This window comes from Momordica charantia, assembly GCF_013281855.1.
Source record: "Momordica charantia cultivar OHB3-1 chromosome 6 unlocalized genomic scaffold, Mcharantia_2.0 BLBB01000006.1, whole genome shotgun sequence".
Lineage (NCBI taxonomy): Eukaryota > Viridiplantae > Streptophyta > Magnoliopsida > Cucurbitales > Cucurbitaceae > Momordica > Momordica charantia.
Genome location: NW_028275164.1, coordinates 12,252,891 through 12,272,961, shown reverse-complemented (window position 1 = coordinate 12,272,961; position 20,071 = coordinate 12,252,891). Strand labels below are relative to the sequence as shown.

The following is a 20,071-nucleotide window of genomic DNA, read 5'->3' as shown; positions in this document are numbered from 1 at the left end:
TTACATAAGACGCATAAGGAGGAGTGGTATCTGAAGATGAAAATATCACCGTCAACGACGAGTATGGAGTTAGAAGAAGGTCAAAATTCGCTTCAACTCAAATGAGTTCAAGAATTATTAAACCATTTTCTAAATTTCAATAAATAAACTTTGAGTTATCAGATTGATTAACCTTTTCTCGCTTTTTAAATTTTATATTTTTTACACTTTTGCTCGCGTAGAATTACAAGTTGTCCCTTTCCAAATCTTCTTCTTTCTCACTTTATACGATCTTCTCTCTCCAATTAAAAAATATTTCTTTTTTCTTTATTATTTTATCCAACCTTAATTTTTCTTCCATAACCAAACCAAACCCAATTGATTGAATCATTTTGGTTCAATTCCTTAGTTCATTTTTGTAGGGCCGCAAACAGGAGTGATAGCTGAATTTTGTGAGCTTGTAGGTGATCCAAAAAAACTTAAATGTCTCAATCCATAACGATTTTCAATTTATTCTCTATTATTATAAAAAGTTTTGATTTAGTCCTCACATTTTAATATTTTTCAATTATACTCTCCTCCTAAATGTTAAAGTTGGTTAATAATAAACTGATGTGACATAATAATTACTAAACTGGTAAAAGTTCAGAAAAAAAAAAAAAATAGATGAGTGAACTGTAGCACCCCTCCATTCTCTTGCATTCTAACCACAGCCATCACAATTGGGTAATTTTTGCAATTTTCATTCAAGATTTAGAATGTTCCATGACCAAATATACTAATATTTTTTATTATGTATAAATAAAACTCAAGAAATTAGAAGGGGCTAAATTCAAAATGCTCACTTTCATCGCAGATTCCACCTAAAAACATTGCTATGAAAAAACTGTCCACTGATACAACTTAGAAAGGAAGGGGTAAAAGAGTTAATATTTCTTCAAAATGCTATAAATGATTTTAGAAGTTTGATGCACAACCAAGTAGCATAAAAAACTTGAAAGTGAGGGTATCCAAATTTAAAAGTAATATAAAATATTAACTCCAAATGTATTACACATTTCACCTGTGAACAAACTTTACACTTGCATTTTTCAAATATTTTTTTTTTTTTTACATAGTTCTTACAATATTGAAATACAAGGAAAAAACATAAACTCTATTATAGGAGGAAACATCAATGTTGATGACCAAATATTTTCCTTCCTTTTACCAAATATAAGAGGCCAATAAACAACAGCATTGGGAGTTAAATATGTACCATGGACTCCTTCAGAGACTTGAGAACTTCTTTGGAAGCAACCTTCTTTCCAGTCTCCTTGTCCGAAGAAACTACCGTATGTTTGAATATCCGACCATCAGCTTCGACCTCCACTGTAACGTGTGATCTGCCATTGATACGAGAGTTAACGGTTTTTTTCAAAGTATACTTCTCCTTTTGGCACAACTCATTCAACTCTCTTCTTGGGTGCAATGTCACGGTTTCAGGCGTCACTAATGGCTCTAACAGTGGTCTTAGACTCTCAAACACCTTGTCTTTGTTGTATCCAGAGTCAACGTATATTGCTCCAGCTAAAGACTCGATAACGTCTCCAAGAACCTAATATGAACATTCAAACCATCTCAAATATAATAATCAAACATGCTCTAAAGTTGGGGGAAGGGCAAAGTGGATGGGAATAAATTCTTTTGCCGCTACCCCTTTTTTATCCATGCCATATACAGAGACCAATTAGGAGCTACCCTTTTCTGATTCATGCCCATTACAAGAGCCTTTTCCTAATCCCCTTTTTAGGTTCAGGGTTGAGAAGTAGCTTTTCTCTCCCTCACTTTTCTATCTTCCTATATTTTGATTACTGAATTGTTTATTATAAAAGGAGTGGAAAAAAGAAACAAAAAAAGAGTTAAAAAAAATTAAATGTATCGGGCAAATAAAACAAGAGTTGATATTTTGACAAAGGGTAGTAAAATACAAACCTTGTCCATTACGTGTAATTAAATTGACTCTTAAGTACTAACCTTAGGAAAAGAAGTCTCAGACTCCCATCCAAACGTCACTTCTGAAGACAACAGCTCAAAATCTTTAAGAGTCCGATTAATATGTCTGTGGAGTTCATGAGACAAATGTAGGATACTTTTGTGCAACTCGGCCTTTACTGCAATTCGCGCGTAGCAATCATTACTCACTGCTGCAGACCTCATGTCAGTCAACATTCCTGGTGACATCCCAGGATGTTTGTAGTACAAATGCACAGTGATGACATAATCTAACACAGAATCTCCAAGAAACTCTAAGCGCTACAGGCCAATGATTTCATTATTTACGAGTTAGTAAATACTTAATAAATATGAAGAAACTCATACAAAGTACACATATTTGAATGTATGTTGTGTGCATGCAATAAGGTTACCTGATAGCATCTTGGAATCTCAGGAAGCATGTATGAACCATGAGTCAGTGCTTCTAACAACAATGAGGGGTCGTTGAATGTGTATCTCAGTAGGGACTCTAAATGTCTGACATTGATGAGTTTATATGCATCAACTCTAAAAGGCCTCTCATAAGGTACAGTATCAAAATTAACTTCTATACCAATCCAATTTAGAAATTGTATGGCAGCCATTTCCCCACCAGAGCTCAGATATGCGCCAATTAGAGCCTCCACAACATCAGCTATCCTCTTACCTTTTACCTTTCTTTTTCTTATAACATAAATTTTTCTCTCACTAGAAAGCATTTCTTCTCTTAATTGGTCAACTCCATGTGTATCACCAGGAATAACCCACTTTTGAGGATCAAAAGCCTCATCCCGCATAAAGCCCTAAAACATGGTTAGAAAAATTGAGAACAAAATTTAATAAGCTTGGTACTTGAGGAAACTTACACAAAGGAGAAAACCTTTAAGGAGAGTAAAATAATGAATAACAATTGAATATCACTACTTAGATTTAGTGCTAATCAGTAATCACAATAACCACTAGGGATGTTCGAAATTAACAGAAAAGAATCCATGGGCCGTCAAGATGAAAATACAAGAATCAAACTTAGAGAATCGTAGTTCCATGCTAACACGTATGCTTGTCTGAAATAATCAAAGGGAACGTCAAAACTTCCTGAGAACATTTAAAATACACGAGACAAAAGAAAAAGATAGAAAATATTGAAATAAAGTACAAAATATAGACAGAACATGCATTTATTCAACATATAATCAAATAATATAAATTGGATTAGATTGCAATTGAGAAGAAAAAGCATATGCAACAAACGAGCTTAAAACTTTTACAATAATTTTATTTTTGAAACTGTCTAAATCTTGAAATTACTAATGGAAGGTATTAGGAATATTACGCTTCATACTGACAAAAATAAGTATTTGTAGAGTAGTTAATAATGATTTGTGAATTTGTGAAAAATAAATAAATAATAATGATTTGTGAAGAAATTACCGAAATTTTGTGTTCGCATCCAAGCCTACAGAGAGCAGCATTAGAAACTATTCTATCCTTCTTTAAACTAAGAAGGCCCTCATGTTCATTCTGAAAAGATTTAAAAAGATGTTGACCAGTAGCATATTTAAGAAATGAATCGCCAAGAGTCTCGAGAGATTCCAGGTGAAATTTCTCGTGGCAACTTTTTGTTGTTATTGCTTCCAATACCTGTTAGAGAGAAATGTTGAAAGAAATGAGTATGCTATTAAACATTGAGAGAGAAACATTACTTGCAGTATGGGTGACATCAAATGTTACAGGAATCGTAGAGATACTTCTATTATAATTTGGGCCTCCTAGTCTCTAGATGCATAAATCCTATCTTCAAAAAAGGAAAAATATGGAAAAGTTTCATTTTAGTTTAATACTAACTGAAAGAGGAATATGAATGACTCTCCATTTCCATGTACCTCACTAACCAAAACTGCTTGAGACATTAATCTTGTCATAGGCAAAAAAATCATTACTAATAGTATTCATAAAAGAAAATTACCTTCATGGTTGGAATACCATTTTGCATGCAATGATCCGTATTCAACTTTTTCAAGTTGCTTGCAATTAGCATCGATTCAACTCGATGCATAATTGAAGGAAGAAAAGAATATGAATAAAAAGTGTTGATGGATATGGGAGACATTATTACAGAGCAAAGCTCAGGAGGCAGTTCAACTAATGCATTACTCGATTCTGCAAAAAGAAGATAGATAAAATAACAAATATAGTACCAAAGTAGAAGATATGGAAGAATAAAGATTCAACATTATAAATATAAGTTCCTCAAGTTTTATTATATTATACCATGCCTTAAATCAAAGAACAATTTTCATACGGTAGTGTATTGATCAATTAATACTCTTCATTATCAATTAACAAAGGCTAAATATAGCAAATGATCCCTATTCTTTCAAGCAATTCTCAATTTTGTTCTTAATCGTTTAAAATTTCAAATTTGTCCTCAATGCACTAAATATTCTTAATTAGATCCTTGTTTAAAAAAGTGGCAAAGTTTTGTTAGCAAAAAGTTGATGAATTATTAAATTATTGCTTCATTAACATGCTTGAACACGAGGACATACCACTTGGATGCTGCTTGACACATGAAACACAACTCCTCCATTAGCAAAATCAAAAACTCATCCATCGATTGGAAGAAATTCATTTCTTCTAAGTGGCATGCTCACATGCCCAAAAACGTCAATAAATCAATAACTCAATGCTACATATGTTTTCTAGTAACATATTTTAACAATTTTTTGTTTGTTTGTTTGGAAGAGCTGAACTGAGAATTCTTAATAGAAAAAATTGAGAATGACTAAATTTCTCCTATTAAAGAAAAAAAGTTTTGAGCATATATGTAGGGCTAAGAGATTATGGAACAATCGATACATTTAGCCCTTAATAAATTGTCAGCTTGTTCAACAAAAGCATGTCTAAAAACAGGAGGAAAGAAACAGATACGAAACACAACATGAATATGAAAAAGTCAAGGAATTAGGCAGTCAGAAACATCAAGAGAGTCAACTCAATAAACTTCAATACAGCTCAAATAGCTATCACCTTTTATTTCCTTACATCTCAAGATTAAACAAATGAGTTTAATTAAAATAAAAAATAAAAAATAGAATAAAAGAAACGCCAAAGCTGATGGTGAATCAAAAGTTTGAGCATGTCTGTATTGCACATGCATTCTAATTAATTTGGACAGAAAATTAATTCAATCATACATTATACAAGTAAACATTATATAACAAAAAATAGAGGCAGAAGTGGAAAACGTGGTGGAGTCATGACTGGAAGAAATGCAGCAAGAGTTCAAACAATGCAAGTTGACGCGTGAAGAATTCCAACACTGGCAAAGAATGTCCAATCAGTTGTTTGGAACCTTATAAGGCACTAACAATTTGAAAAGAGCAGAAACCGATACTCCAATGAAAAGAAAGATAGAAGACAAATTCCAAGCGAACTCTAGGGAGAATCATATGAGTGGGAAGACTGAGGCCAGATGCTGAAAGAGAGTTGAACTTACTTGGCTTTGTGGGAACAGACCCAAACGCATGAGATTTTTTTGCAAAGAATAAAGTGGCTAAGAGGGAGAAATTGGAAGCTGTGACCATTGATATGGAAGGAATGGGAATGACAAGGTTCCATTGGATTGGTAGTCAAAAGAGGGTGTTGAGGACATGTTGGACAGAGCTTTTGTATGTAGTTGCTGCTAAAGATCATAGTTGAGAATGATGAAGATGCTTAATAAACTAATTGAGCTGGGAGAAGTCATGGGTATTGCTTAGAGGTGGAGGACCGAAATATATTGCTCAGGTGGGAAAAGTTCAAGCATGGATATGGGGTAGAAGCATAGCATCGATGGGAAGAAAGGCGATTGAGAATTCTCCTGAACAAAAGGATAAAATTCCCCAAATAGTGTTTCTTGAAGAACCCTATCTGGAAATTGGATTTTCCTAAATTGAAATTCTTCATTGTTTTGATAAAACCTTTTGCTGGTTCCTATTACATTAAATATATGAAAACATTATACAATGTGGGGGTTTGCAAGTGGAAGAAAGAAATAAAAGTTACCTCTCCCCTTTTGTCGCCTAGATCTATTAATGTAGTTGTGCACCGAAAAGACTTTTCTCCCCTGAAGTAATGATTGTTTCTCAAAATGCAAGTCAATCCCGTGACTGCAAATTAAACAAAAAATAATTAGAAGAAAAAACCATTGGAACATGACAACAACAAAAATACTCTAATCAACCATTTTGGAGTCTCTAGAACTTTACTGGTTGTGTCAATCTCTAAAATTTAAAAAGTTATAATTTTGAATTGTGATTCACTATACTCCCTATCATTAATACTAATTAAATATTGATGTAATGCTCTTGTTAGAAAAATGTAGGTAGATTTAGCATGATGTATAAAGTAAATGAAAGAAAGAAGTAGATAACTAAGCAAAATAAAGAGTCATGGTCTATACAATGGATGAGTTATTTAGAGTATGTTGCATGTGCTACTTAATTTTATCGGATTATTCATTTCCTTCTTTTATCTTTATTTCACGTCATACCAAATCAAAAAATATTTTTCCACTTAGGCATGGCACATTAACAATCAATTAATAGCAAGGACTAAACAAAATTACATTTTAAAGTTCGAGAATATGGTGGAAACTTTTTAAAATCTAAGAACAAAATAAAAACAACTATCAAAGTAAAAGTAGAACACTTACCGCACTTTATAATACTCCTTGTAAGGCATCATTTCATTTTTTCGAATCTTGAGTAATGAAGTTCCATCCAGTTCACTCAAAACATTGGTTATGCAATATACATTACCATTGTGAGGAGTATACACCAAAGAATTCACGAGTCTACAAAGGCAAACAAGTCCATTTTTGGTCTGTACATCACAACTAAGGCCCTCGGATGATGGAATACCACGATGTACACAATATTCTCTAGATGAAGCCAGTACAGACAGGACAGTGTCCCAGCTAATCAGTTCAACACCAGTTGAAGGGAGCAGAAGATAATCAACCTTAGGGCCATCTCCCAACAAAATCTCGGCATCTTCATTCAACTTGCTCCAATTATGGTTTAACAAAACTCTGAATATTGTAACTTGGAACTTTCTACATAAAAGAACCTGGAAAAGAGGTTAACAAAAAATAAGTTGACTCATTAGTTAATTTGTAAATGTCTAAATGAATCGAAAGCTTGAAAAATAAAGGAAGCTACCTGGTCGGGGCTAAGCTTAATAATGCCAACATATTTGAAGTTCACGTCAAAGCTTCCTCGGTCAGTGTCCAAGTCATAACACATGCTTTGGATTTCAGATTCAAGCTCAGTTCTCATGGCTAGCACAATGTTATGTACTGACGTATCATATTTGAAGTTCTGCTTTAATTCAATCAGGTAGCAATGGTACATTACACTAGACTTATCGGGACAACAATGCACAAATTCTGGTGGAACATAAACTGGTTGTTTATCAACGACAATTGATCTATTGCCTGAACAATTTGTGACAAAATTAGTTGAAATCGGTGAATTATAACCAATGCTGTTATTGAGGCAGCTAAAATTGAAAATTGATAAGGAATAAATACCATTTCGTTGAGCCACAGCTTCTTCAGCAACCATATCTGGGACAAGATTATCTGTCAAAGCACCATACTTATGAAGTTGTTTGCAAGCTTCTAAACAGGCACTTTGCTTGGGATATTTAGCATCATCTTTACTGGTAAAGGTCTGTAAAGGAGAGCTCTTAGGAAGATGCAAGGTGCAAGTCTCCTCATCCCATCTTGGTGTTGGCTTGAAATAACTACAAAGTAAGGGGGTAAAAAGCAGGAAGATGAGGAAAGAGACAATAATAAAGAAACATGTCATATTCCCTTTTAATTTAAAAGTGAAAATGCAATATCATTTTCCTCAAACAATGAACTATAATATAAAACAACTAACCAATCAGAAGGAAGGCGAGAACAATAAAAGTATATCAAGCAAACACTGGAACTTAGAGTCACAATTGCACCCGTGCTTTCAACACAATAGGATTCCTCGTCATAATCACTTCTAAAAGGTAAGCAGGGAAGAGAAGCATGGCATAAAGATTCATTTCTCATAATTTCCCCACTAGAAAGATATCTTTGAAGTCGAGCGAGAGTGGCATAATCCCCCCTGCATACAAGTAAACCAATTAATTGTCCACAAATTCAAGACCAAAACATAATCTAAAGTAATTCAAAAAGAAAACTTTGAAAAGTAATTATCCCTGATGGGAAAGGTAAAAATAAAACTGCGGGGAAACATGTGTACAACATTTAGGATCCAATTTACCTCTTTACCATCAAGATATACTCTGAATTCTGCATCCTCGCACGGCCTCTAGATTGTATGAAACTACATACTGTGGATGATGGGTCAAATCTTATAACCAAATTGCAACTTTGAACGTCCAAGCCCTCTTCTAGAATTGAGGTTGCAACAATGATGTTGACCTGAGAAAATATCATTCACTTGTCAAAGCAAGCATTAACCAGTCAAATTAAGCATTATACAAACACTTATTTGGTGCACTTAGTAGTCCTCAAGGACTTCATGGATCATATGATCTCTCCTTTGCTACTTATCGTTCCCTATTATACATAACTGTCAAGATATAGTAGTTGTAATTAACAAGTTCTTCCATAATTTAGGTTTACAAATATTATAATTTCTGACGTTTGGCCAACCAGTTCTTAATAGCCTACTAATCTATGGTTCTCTTTTCTAAAAGCCCCAGAAGGTTATTATATGGAGAAGATAATAAGAGATTTTATTTGGAGTGATGATAGTTATAAACTGCGGTAGCCACTTGGTGAATTGGAATCATACCTCTTTCCCCCACAAAATATGGAGGTTTAGGGGTAGGATCCCCAAGACAAAGAAACAAGGCTCTCCTGATGAAATGGCTATGGAGGTTTACTCAAGAGAAAGTTGCCCTCTGGAGAAGCGTTATTATGTCCATTCATAATTCTGATATTAATGGGTGGAAGTGCAACACTCCTGTAGAGACTAAGGTTGGAGAGAATCCAATGTTCTGTATTTTCATTATTAAAGTCTATATATATAGACAAATATACAAGGTTGACCTAATCCTATAAGGAGAAGGTGAAGGACAAATTAATATTAACACCAAAATATAAAATATACTAATATATACTCTAACACTACCCCTCAAGTTGGTGCATATATGTTAATCATGCCCAACTTGTTAGACAAATAATCTATTCAACTTGTGTTTTGTGATTTTTTTTTTTGATATCATTGGGATCACCTCAGAAGTTACGATTGATTTCTTCTCGGCCATAATAAACAAACAAACTTATTTGAACAAAACGACAAAACCAGACCAAACCAAATCTAACCAAAACCGGTATAAATCAACCAAACCGAACCGGAATGTGACGAACCAGACCGAACCGAACTTGAACCGGATGAACCAAACCAGTTGAACTGGACCACTTGAACCGAATCAGGTGTTTTCTGAAACCAGAAACCCTAAGTGCTACCCCACGACAACCCGAGGGGCGAAGGCGACGGGTGGTGACTGGCGGTGACGAAAGCACACGGTGACGGCGTTTGGCGGCGAGATGAAACCTACGACAACAATCGGAAAATAGCTGGCAAATCAGCAAACGGCAACGGTCAGCAGCGGCGGCGGCAACGGCGGTGGTCGGCGGCGGTGATTTGTGTTGGATAGCAATGAAAAAAACCCTAAGGCACAAAACCCTAATGGGCACAAAACCCTAACGGGCATCAAAACCCTAACGGGCACAAAACCCCCAACGGGCACAAAACCTTAACGGGCATCAAAACCCTAATGGGCACAAAACCCTAACGGGCATCAAAACCCTAACGGGCACAAAACCCTAATGGGCAAGAAACCTAGAGCTCCGATACCATGTAGAGACTAAGGTTGGAGAGAATCCAATGTTCTGTATTCTCATTATTAAAGTCTATATATATAGACAAATATACAAGGTTGACCTAATCCTATAAGGAGAAGGTAAAGGACAAATTAATATTAACACAAGAATATAAAATATACTAATATATACTCTAACAACTCCTAAAGGCAAGGCTGGAGGTAGAACTTGGGTAGATATTGCAAAATACAGTAGCTGCTTCTTCAATTTTACTCGGCTCATGGTTGGGAATGAAAAGAAGGTTCCTTTTATGAAACTGCTTGGGTGTATTCTTCTCCCCTGTTCTCTAAATTCCCTAACACTTACTCGTTGTCCTTGAAGAAGGAAGACTCCGTTGCCTCTTGCTAGGAAATGGAACATCAAACATGGGATTTGGGCCTTCAAAGGAGCCTGTTCGATAGAGCTTGATAACTGGGTTGCCTTAGTTGACATTATTCAAAGGGTTCAGCTGCAAGAAGGTGAAGATGGGATTAGGTGGAAGTTGGAAGCAGGTGGAAGCTTCCCCACCAAATCAGCCTTTTTAGATTTGACTAAACCTATGGGAGTTCTAAGGTGTAATTGGATTACTCTGAGATGGAAATACACCATCCTTAAAAGGGTGGAAATTTTTTTGTGGTCCCTTATGCATCAACACAGCAGAAAAGCTCCCGAGGAAATTCCCAAATTGTACTTTGTCCCCTTACATTTGCTGTCTCTGTCAACAGGGGGAAGTCCATGGATCATCTGTTTTTACATTGCCAACTTGCCGAAAGGGGCTGGAATTTTCTATTTAATCAGTTTGGGTTTCAGTTTGGCTCTCGTTTTGGATGATTCTTTTGTTCATAGTATACGAAATTTGGCTTCTTGGTGGATCTCAAATCACAAAGATTTCTTGTGTAATTATAGCCTATCTATTATCGTGAGAAATTGGAAGACTTTTTATAAACTAGTGGTCACTTGAGAGGGGTTATCTCTACCCCAGCCCCTAGATTGTATTCTTTTGTGTTTTTAATACAACATTCTTTGTTTCTGTTCAAATAATAAATATTATAATTTTGTGAATGATTAAATATGAAATAGAAACACTTTTACTTCATAGTATCAAAGTCTGGTCAGGTTTCCGTTTTTCTCCAACATGTAACTGCTAGAGGTTACATTATTTTGGCAATGTAACATTGAGAAGTAGATGGTGTCAAGGGCTTCCTAGGTTAGATTCTAATGAGAATGAAGGTAGTAAGAATGGTAGAACTAGACTTCCTCATTATTTAAAAAGGGAGTAAGGTCCTTTGACCACTAAGTTATGTTCATGTTAGCAACATATCTCTTATCTAATAAATGAGTAAATTTTATTTTAATAAAAAATAAAAGTCAATACTTTAGATCGTATCCAGAGTGGTTACATTATTTTGGCAACCATATCTCTAGGCCCGGAGTGGTGTGATCTTTGTAGGAATACCTCGGAATATTTGGAGCACTTGTTATGGAGTTGTAAGTTTGCTCAGGATGTTTGGCTCCGTTTCTTTGATTATTTTGGCTTGTCTTGGGTCCATTCCAAAGATTGAAGAGGAATGATGGAGGAGGTGTCGTTACACCCCCTTTTCGTGACAAGAGTCATTTTTTGTGGCAGGCTTGTTTTCTAGCTGCTATTTGGGGGATTTGGTTAGAGAGAAATAATAGGCTGTTTAAGGAGGTGGAGAAATATGTTGACTTTGTTTGGGATCTCATTAGATTTAATACTTCTTTACGGGGCTCTGTTTCTAAGGCCTTTTGTAATTATCCGTTAGGTCTCATTATTTTGCATTGGAGTCTGTTTTTGCAAGGGACTCCTCTCAGGGCTGTTTTTTTGTAGGTCCTTTTGTTTCTTTTGTATCTCTTTTCATTTTTCTTATCAAAAAAAAATTGGGCAAAGAAAAGAAAAGAAAACCACTCCAATTCAGAGAAGCTTCAAGTTATCTCAAATTTCAAGTTTCTTTTTTTTTTTTTTGAAATCCTGAGTTATTTCACAATTAAACATGTCAAATTTCACAATTAAGAGAATTTTTTTAATCATATCTTTTAAATTTCAAGTTATCTCAAATACTTTTACTCTACGATTAAACAGATGAAAGGAAAACGGACCAAAAAACGCATACCTTGCCACGACGAAATTCTCCCACAATTTCATTTTGTTTCTTCTTTGTTTGGGTTTGCAAACCTGAGTTTGTCCCAGCTATATATTTGGTCTTCCAACTAGTGTGTTTTGATAGCAACACGCTCAATAGAGTTTGAAGGGCCACAGCAGTGACAATCCTTTCCACAAATACTATGCATCTTATATCCTCAACAGACCTATTATACAGTGTCACCTCAATCAATCAAGAAATCAATAATTAAATTATTCAACAAGAAAAAGAAAATGATTGTACTAAGGATTAAGGAAAAATTGATGGACAGCAGCTTGAACAAAATCGGTTCCAAAACATTAAAATATGATAGACAATACTGATAAAGATCCATTTTCCAGTCAGACACGTGTAAATTTAACATATATTTCACATCTTAAATTATATTCATGCCTCCAATTACTTAAGAAAATTGACATTCAATTGGTCGCAACAATTATATTTATAAATTGATAAAATAACTTTTCATCACAACAGACAACATGAAGAGGGAAGCAATTATTTTTTTTTTTTGTGTAAGAAACAATTTCATTGATGTATGAAATTACAAATACATGTATTCAACAACAAATACCTGTATTCAAGTAACGATTCAACAAGACAAACAACTTTTGCAGTTATTAGACCTGCGGCCATATCAGCCTCAAGATCATCACCAATAGACTCACATGAACATCCTGTCATGTAGGTATAGGAAACATTCTTTTAATTAAAAAGAAAAAAATAATAAAGAAGCTACAATAGAAAACAATCTAATATGCATGCCAATTCATCACATACTGCATAAGTACCTGATTGTAAAGTATTAGCAAGTAGCTTTAAAGCATCGAAACAGAAATTTTTCACAATTGCCTCACCAAATATATCCAACTTTTCCCATGGAGAAAAATCATCTTCCATCCACGATAAAGACTCAGCAGCCTGTTCAGCAGCACATCAAGTGATGCCAACAATGCTATGCATCAAACCAAAACAATGGAAACACATACCTTCCAGGCTAACCAAAGACCAAGTTCATCTAAGCAATACATTAAAGCAAGGAAAGCTTTTGATATCCGTTTTCTAGTCGGTTCTACCTTGGAAGGATTGAGATCTGACGTCTCCATAAAGTTTTCATGCTGCAGCAATTCAAAGTACACGCCATAAACACCAGAAGTCCAACTGAGAGTTAGATTGCATAAGAAATTGGCCTATTTAAACAAAACACTTAGTAGAAAATAGTTCTGCACATTAAAAGTTATCTTGTCACGTTCTAAAGGCAGTTCTCTTTTATTTTTCGTGATAAAATGAATACAGTATTCAACTAAATAACATACTTGAATGGCAATGGAAGAGAAATAGAACACAACCCCAAGAAACTGTGCCCCCAACAATTATAAAAAATACAAAATAAAAAAAGTACAAATTAAGAAATTGGAGATACCATGCCACAAAGAAGTGTAAAACTAAGCATACCTAGAAAACTTCTTAACATTCCAAATTGGAGAGGACGTGAGGAACCCAAAGAGATCAAGAACTAAAACAGTACAAGAAAGATCTAGAAGATTCTAACCTACAATATGAATAGAGGAGTACTATATTATATTAAGATAAATTTTAAAAACACAGATAAAAAATTGTCTTTTAAAACAATTTTTTGAAACAAAAGAAGCTAAGAATAACTAGTAAATATTATTCTAAAATATTATCACAAACAACTATAAAACAGAACACTCAAAACAACAATACGTCTGAATTTTGACAAGTTCAAGCCTTGATATGTTAGCAGATGAATATAGATTCAGTTACACTTTATATTTAACAAGTTCCAAAATGCAGCATGATACAGTCATCTTTTAAGGAAAAGTGAAGTTTAAAAAATTACAAAAATAATAAAAACATTCTAAGAAGTCTTTCCTATTTGTTCATCCATTCTAGAGCAACACTTTTTTTGAATCACATACCACAAATATCATGGTTCAATTAATCAACTATTATAATACAAAGGAAATTATGAAAATGAAATATACACCTTTAATTTCAAAATCTTCAACTCCTCCGCTAATTTCTCATATAATGTATATGGGATGTCCTCGTGCATGTAAAATTTGAACTTGGGAGTTGAAATAGGTACGAACTTAGCCAGCTCAGATTCACTAGAATAAGTATACACCTTCAAAGTAAAAAGAGATGGTCAAATTACTGACCAATAAGGAAATTATTATAGAAAAGGAAGAGGGAAGGGAACTAACAATTCACAAGCACCAAACAAGATCAACTCTTTGAGAAAGAGTGTATGCAATGCATGCTAAAAATAAATGGATAACAGATGGAGAAATCTCTCAAAAAGTAACACAGATGAAACTTTCTAAGAAATTATTAAAAAATAATAATAAATAATAAACACTGAAATTTTTTAAACAATACACGAATCTACAAGCAATTTCTCATAAGATTCATCTTTATGTAACTTATATTATTTTTTGGTTGATACCAATTGGATCAGCTTTTGTAAGCTCCCTTACCTTGTGGATTGTGATCTCTACTCTTATTTCCACACTTTCTTAAGTACTTTTTAATTATCAATGAAAAGTCTGGTTTCTTAAGCCATAAAATTTCAAAAGAATAACGAATCACTCCAACAAAAACATAATTTAAGAGCCTTGGAAAGCGATTCTCAAGACCCAGAAATTGGTTTTTGATAGTCTGGCTAACAAAATTCACAATGGTAGCTCCACCCCATTCTGGACGGTCCCCTGGTTGGTCAATGAACCCCTGGAACAGCACACACCCCTTCTCTTCGCCTTATCCATGAAAAAGGATGCTTTTGTTCGGGATCTTTGGTCTGTGGACAACAATTGCTGGAATTTGAGGTTGAGAAGAAATCTAAAAGATGTTGAAATTACAGAATGGGCAACCCTCTCACAGAAGCTTTCTTCGGTTCACCTATCCACATATATGGACATTTTAACATGGAAACTAGAACCAAACGGCATCTTCACCACTCGTTCCCTCATAAAAGACCTCACATAGCCTTGCTCGAATTCTCCAAAATGTCTGTATGAAGGCATATGGAGGGACATATATCCTAAAAAGGTGAAATTCTTCCTTTGAGAACTTAGCCACCAAGCTATCAACACCGGCAACAAACTACAAAGAAGAATGCCCTATATGGCTCTCTCCCCCCCCCCTATTGGTGTGTGATGTGTCAATCCAACATTGAGACCCAACAGCACCTCTTCGTCTCCTGCCTCTTTGCAACCAAATTTTGGAACCTCATCCTTAGCACTTTTGGATGGAACACTGCTTGAAGCTACTCTAACCGGACACCCATTTAGAAAAGAGAAAGCTCTTCTTTGGCAGAACTTTATGCAAGCATTCCTTTGGATCACTTGGAGAGAATGCAACCAACACATCTTCAGTGACAAAACTCTCCCTTTTGATAATTTTTTTGAAGCTATAGTCTTTACAGTCATTACTTGGTGTAAATCCTCCCCTATGTTTTACCACTATAGCTACATTCCCTATTAGCCAATTGGAAGTGCTTCATGCAACCCCTCCTTTGAGGCTTTTGTAATTTCATACATCAATGAAATTGTTTCTTACACCAAAAAAAAAAAAAAAAAAAACATAATTTAAGAGTTCAGTGCTTTTTTCAACCAAACTCCTATTGGCAATTCCTAGCATACTTGTGGACTTAACTAGGAGACGAGAAACTAATATGCCAAAGTCTGAGGGACAATAGTCATCTAGAACCTACACAACAGGAGGCAAAAGAAAAAGAAAAAGCACAAGCCTATGTATAGTGAGACACGTAATATATAAGAAAAATACTATATTAAATGTTTGGGTAAATATAAAGACTAATCTCTAATATTTAATGATAGTTGACACTTTTCAATTTCTTCTCTATTCTCTTGAAGAATGCACGTTAGTAAAAATATGATGAGTATGATATGCCATGAAAATACATGTTTATTTTAAAGAATGCCTTTCACATCACTAAATCACCAATTGAGCAATTAATAACAAATTACCAAAAATACTTGGTAAACTAATACAACACTATTGTACTAACCTTTGAATTCAATAAGGACTCGAGTTCTTGTATATATTTCCAATACATCAATTCTGAGTTGCCACCTAACAACCCCCCCCCCCCCAAAAAAAAAAAAAACCAAAAAAAGAAAAGGAAAAAGTACATCAAGATCAAGAGGAAACTTTTATTTATCACAACCTCTCAACACTAATAGAAAGAACGGATATAGTAGTGAATAATCTATAAGTAAAACAAAATAGTGATGAACTTGAAATACCTTTTGACTTTATTGGAGAAGCAGTCATTCCAAAAATTCTCGGAAGATTAGATTGACCAAGAGATAACTGTTGGTGATAGAACTCCTAAAAAGTGCATATACTTGAATTAAATATATATATATAGATATAAAGAAAAAAAAATGTGTAAACTTTAACCAACAAATGTTCTAAAAGGCTTTTGAGACTTACACCTTGAGGCTCACTCTAGTAGAGACTCAAAAGTTTTAGCCTTGATGCTTATGCCTTCCTTGAATCATAAGAGGCTTGCTTGTCTTAATTCTTATAGATAGGCTTGCACCTCTATGAGAGCACTGAGGGGGTTTGGGTATTTATGTCTCACGTAATGGTTGAAAGAATAATATAAATTTTCTGCTTCCTTAGAAAATATGGGAGTTTATGTATGTAATGCCAATGCACCATGAGTTGTGGTAAATCACGACTAATGACTATGGAGATAAAAATTTAAATGAGTTGTTAGAATCTTTACTCAAGAAGGTGATAATTGATAATGTGATTTTTTTTTTTACTTTAAGTAATCATCTTTCTTAATATCCATGAGTGCACTAACTCTGAACAATCATACATAAAAAGATTAAGTTTGTAGTTGGAGTTAGGAGATAGAATAAAAATACCATATGAAAATCTTTCCAGTAGGATGTAGTCCCAAAAATGTATTAATTCTTTACCCAGGTACCCTCAAAATTAGACAGTTTGAAAATAATATACTCAACTTACCGTCATAATACAAGCATAAGGGTGTCTGCCTCTTGCATGATGGCATTCATCTACTATTAAGACCTTTATCATGCTTAACTGAAAGAAACTATGCCTCAAGCAACTTAACAAAATTGCAGGTGTCATCACAAGCACCTATAAGTAGAAAATAAATAAGGAAAAGAAAAAAGTAGCAGTAACGAGACAAGAGCAGACAAGAATTTAGACGAAAGATGGACACCGACACGAAGCAAGCATTGTATAATATTGTCTTAGACATTTCAGTAAAAGGGAAAAAAAATATACATATATATGTCAACAACTAAAGAGTGAACAGTCATATTAAAAATAAAATAAACATATCCACATAAGAAGACTCATAACCTCATGTTTTTCTATTTCTCTCTTCCACATTGCAGCATTCCAAAAGTCTACCCCCAAGTCTCCATAATATATACCAACACTCAAGTCAGTGTGCATCTTCACAGCTTCAGCTTGCTAAAATTACATAAAGAACGGATGAAACTATCAATGATGGGAAAATGAAACTTCAAACCGGTATATTTATCATAATTTTTGCTTAAGAGTTCCCTTTAATCCTGAAATTTCCAGAAGCTCTTCCTTTTGTTGGAAAAAGAAACAGTTATGGTTGGAATTAGCGCATATATTCTTTAATTAACATCTAGAACCACTAGATCAATTTTAATAGCAATTTAGAGAATGTTTCTTCATTTTTTCACTAAATTTGAGAACCCTCATTAATCCAGTAGGAAGAAGATTTTAAATTTCACAATAAACTATATGGTCTTATATCATAAATCACAAACTATGCATCTTAAATTTTAATGTTGTGTTTTATTGTGAAAAAACAGAGATACAAAATACAAATCTAAAATCCGTTTAAAAAATTAGCAGATATGGAATTCATATTCATGGATGATTATTACATATTTGGGTTATGTTAGAAACTGAACATAGATAAGAGCTGCGTCTGCACCAATGAGGAAAAGAGGGACCAAAACACTCTTGACCCCCTTTTCTTTCATTGCAGTTTGGCAACCAAAAGCTGGAACTTTAATTGGAAAGGGTTCGATTTAATTGTAACTACTACTTCACTCTAGTTCCACAAAACTCTAATGGTTTGCTCTCTTTGGCTGAATAGAACAACATGATTTAGTGAGATAAGTACAGAGATCTTTATCAGTTTTGGGATTTTAAACAATATACAGCCACTAGTTTGAGTTTCCTTCATAAGCTCCTATGTCACGACTCAGTCAGTTTATTATGAAAATCTAAATCTGAAAGATATCTTCAGTTGACCAGTTGGAGAGATATTCCATCTCCCCTTCTCTTGGTCATGCCATTTGTACTCTTTTTGATTATTAATGAATGTTATTGTCTACGTTTCCTACATTAAGAAATATGTGCATACTTGAGAGACCAAAACAACTTGTGGAACCAAGAAAACGGCAATGGAAGATGAAGGTTTGCGTAGCTGATGAGCAAAGCTCCGGAGAAGCATGATGGCGATCAGAGTCTTGCCAGAGCCAGTCTCCAAAAACGCTATCGTGTTCTGTTTAAGTGCTTTTTCCAATCCTTCCAGCTGATAACTGCAAAAATCACCCATAATGATAAAAAAGTAAGTGTAACAATAGTAAACTCAACAAATCAAAATTCAAAACGAAGAACCCTGCAAAATCTGTTCAAAGTGGAGGCCAACAAGTAAAAACCAAAAAAAAAAAAAAAAAAAAAAGGAAATCGCACGCAACCTTCTGGCAAATGGTAGAGGATCAGCAGATAGCTGTTCGTTCTCCCTCTCCATATTCAACGCCATTCCCAGTTCTCAACTTCACCTCTGCAAACAAATATTCATCACTAAGAACAACCCAAAACAATAACACAACTATTTAAAATGCGGATTGAAAACCGAACAAGGAATTGAAATACGAACTGAAAACGAATAACAAAAGAGCAGCTACAGAAGACAGTAGAGAAAAATCGTAGAGGGTTTCAAATGGGTATTCGATTACACTTCATAATTCACTACAAAGAATGCAAAAAAGTTGGAAAAATGACCAATAAATCAGATATTGGAACTTGGCTGAGAGGAAGAAACTTACAAAGCAAGTCTTGCAGGAAAAGCAAAAGGCCACCGTCTGTTTTGTCTTTTCCAAATTCCAATTTGTGGCCCCCCATTGCCAAAAGTGAAGTTCCAAACGCTGCTGCTCACGCCCTAATCATGGCTTTTCAGGTTGAAAAACACGTCAATAGTCAAGTGATGCTCTCTGATCGAAAAAGATAAAAAGATTCAGTCCTTAAAAGTTTAATATTGAAAGATTTGACCTTCGAAATTTAGAGATAAGCATGAAGGTTTTAAATATAGATGTAAATGTGAAATTGAAATTATATATTTAAATTAACAAATAAATATTTTTTTCTAAATAAACTAAAAATAATTAATATTAATATTATGTATATATTAGTGACATTTTATTGATATTTTTCATATTTTGTCAATTTTTTTTAATGTAATGGAAATGTCGATTTACCCCATGTCGATATCAAATCCATAAAAATCGATGAAAATGTCGACGTGTCAATAAATATTTTAAATATATATTACATATGCTTTGTAACATTGAAAAATAGACTATTTATTTCTTAGACAACTTACAGTATTATTAATCATATTAATCATTTGAAGTTACTGATGATGATGTTGAGTATAAAATTATATTGCATATCACAAGTTATAAAACAAAATTGACCATGATGTTTAATAGAGTATATATTGAATAAGTATTATAGTATATATAGTATAATCTTCTCAATCTATGACAATGTTTTATACTAACCATAATTTATTCACTTTTTTGTAAGCATATAATTTGAAAAAAAATGATGATTCTAGTACATAAGAATGGAAAATTATGATGATTAGGAATGGATTGACAGAAGCAATTGAGCTTGGCTTCTTTAATTTAGAGGT

General features: G+C 34.1%; 1 protein-coding gene across 6 annotated transcripts; it reads right to left on the bottom strand.

The window, feature by feature from the left end:
• Positions 1-986: 986 nt before the first annotated feature.
• DCL2 (dicer-like 2) lies at positions 987-19,361 on the bottom strand. Of its 6 annotated transcripts, none has more exons than XM_088126113.1 (23): positions 19,203-19,361; positions 18,852-18,937; positions 18,515-18,692; positions 17,467-17,580; positions 17,104-17,238; positions 16,368-16,452; positions 16,130-16,194; positions 14,084-14,224; positions 13,062-13,190; positions 12,864-12,993; positions 12,647-12,749; positions 12,043-12,238; positions 8,301-8,461; positions 7,926-8,141; positions 7,571-7,785; positions 7,200-7,474; positions 6,692-7,107; positions 6,043-6,146; positions 3,962-4,155; positions 3,427-3,636; positions 2,388-2,798; positions 1,996-2,274; positions 987-1,576 (listed from the first exon to the last, which is right to left on the bottom strand). In XM_088126113.1, the coding sequence occupies exons 2-23, from the start codon at positions 18,914-18,916 to the stop codon at positions 1,226-1,228; spliced, it is 4,173 nt and encodes a 1,390-aa protein (XP_087982239.1). In that variant the 5' UTR covers positions 18,917-18,937; positions 19,203-19,361; the 3' UTR covers positions 987-1,225. The 6 variants fall into 6 exon arrangements, with proteins under 6 accessions (XP_087982239.1, XP_087982241.1, XP_087982238.1 ...); XM_088126115.1 differs by lacking the exon at positions 19,203-19,361 and adding an exon at positions 19,159-19,177; XM_088126112.1 differs by lacking the exon at positions 19,203-19,361 and adding an exon at positions 19,034-19,175.
• Between the last annotated feature and the right edge of the window lie 710 nt (positions 19,362-20,071).

What these genes read in the sequence shown, in the direction of transcription:
- DCL2 (XM_088126113.1), bottom strand. Translation starts at nt 18,916, where the DNA reads ATGGCGTTGAATATGGAGAGGGAGAACGAACAGCTATCTGCTGATCCT. An exon ending in CTTATGCTTGTATTATGACG is followed by an intron (nt 16,453 to 17,103) that starts GTAAGTTGAGTA and finishes TGCACTTTTTAG; the next exon opens with GAGTTCTATCACCAACAGTT. An exon ending in ATGGTATTCCAACCATGAAG is followed by an intron (nt 3,637 to 3,961) that starts GTAATTTTCTTT and finishes TCTCTCTAACAG; the next exon opens with GTATTGGAAGCAATAACAAC.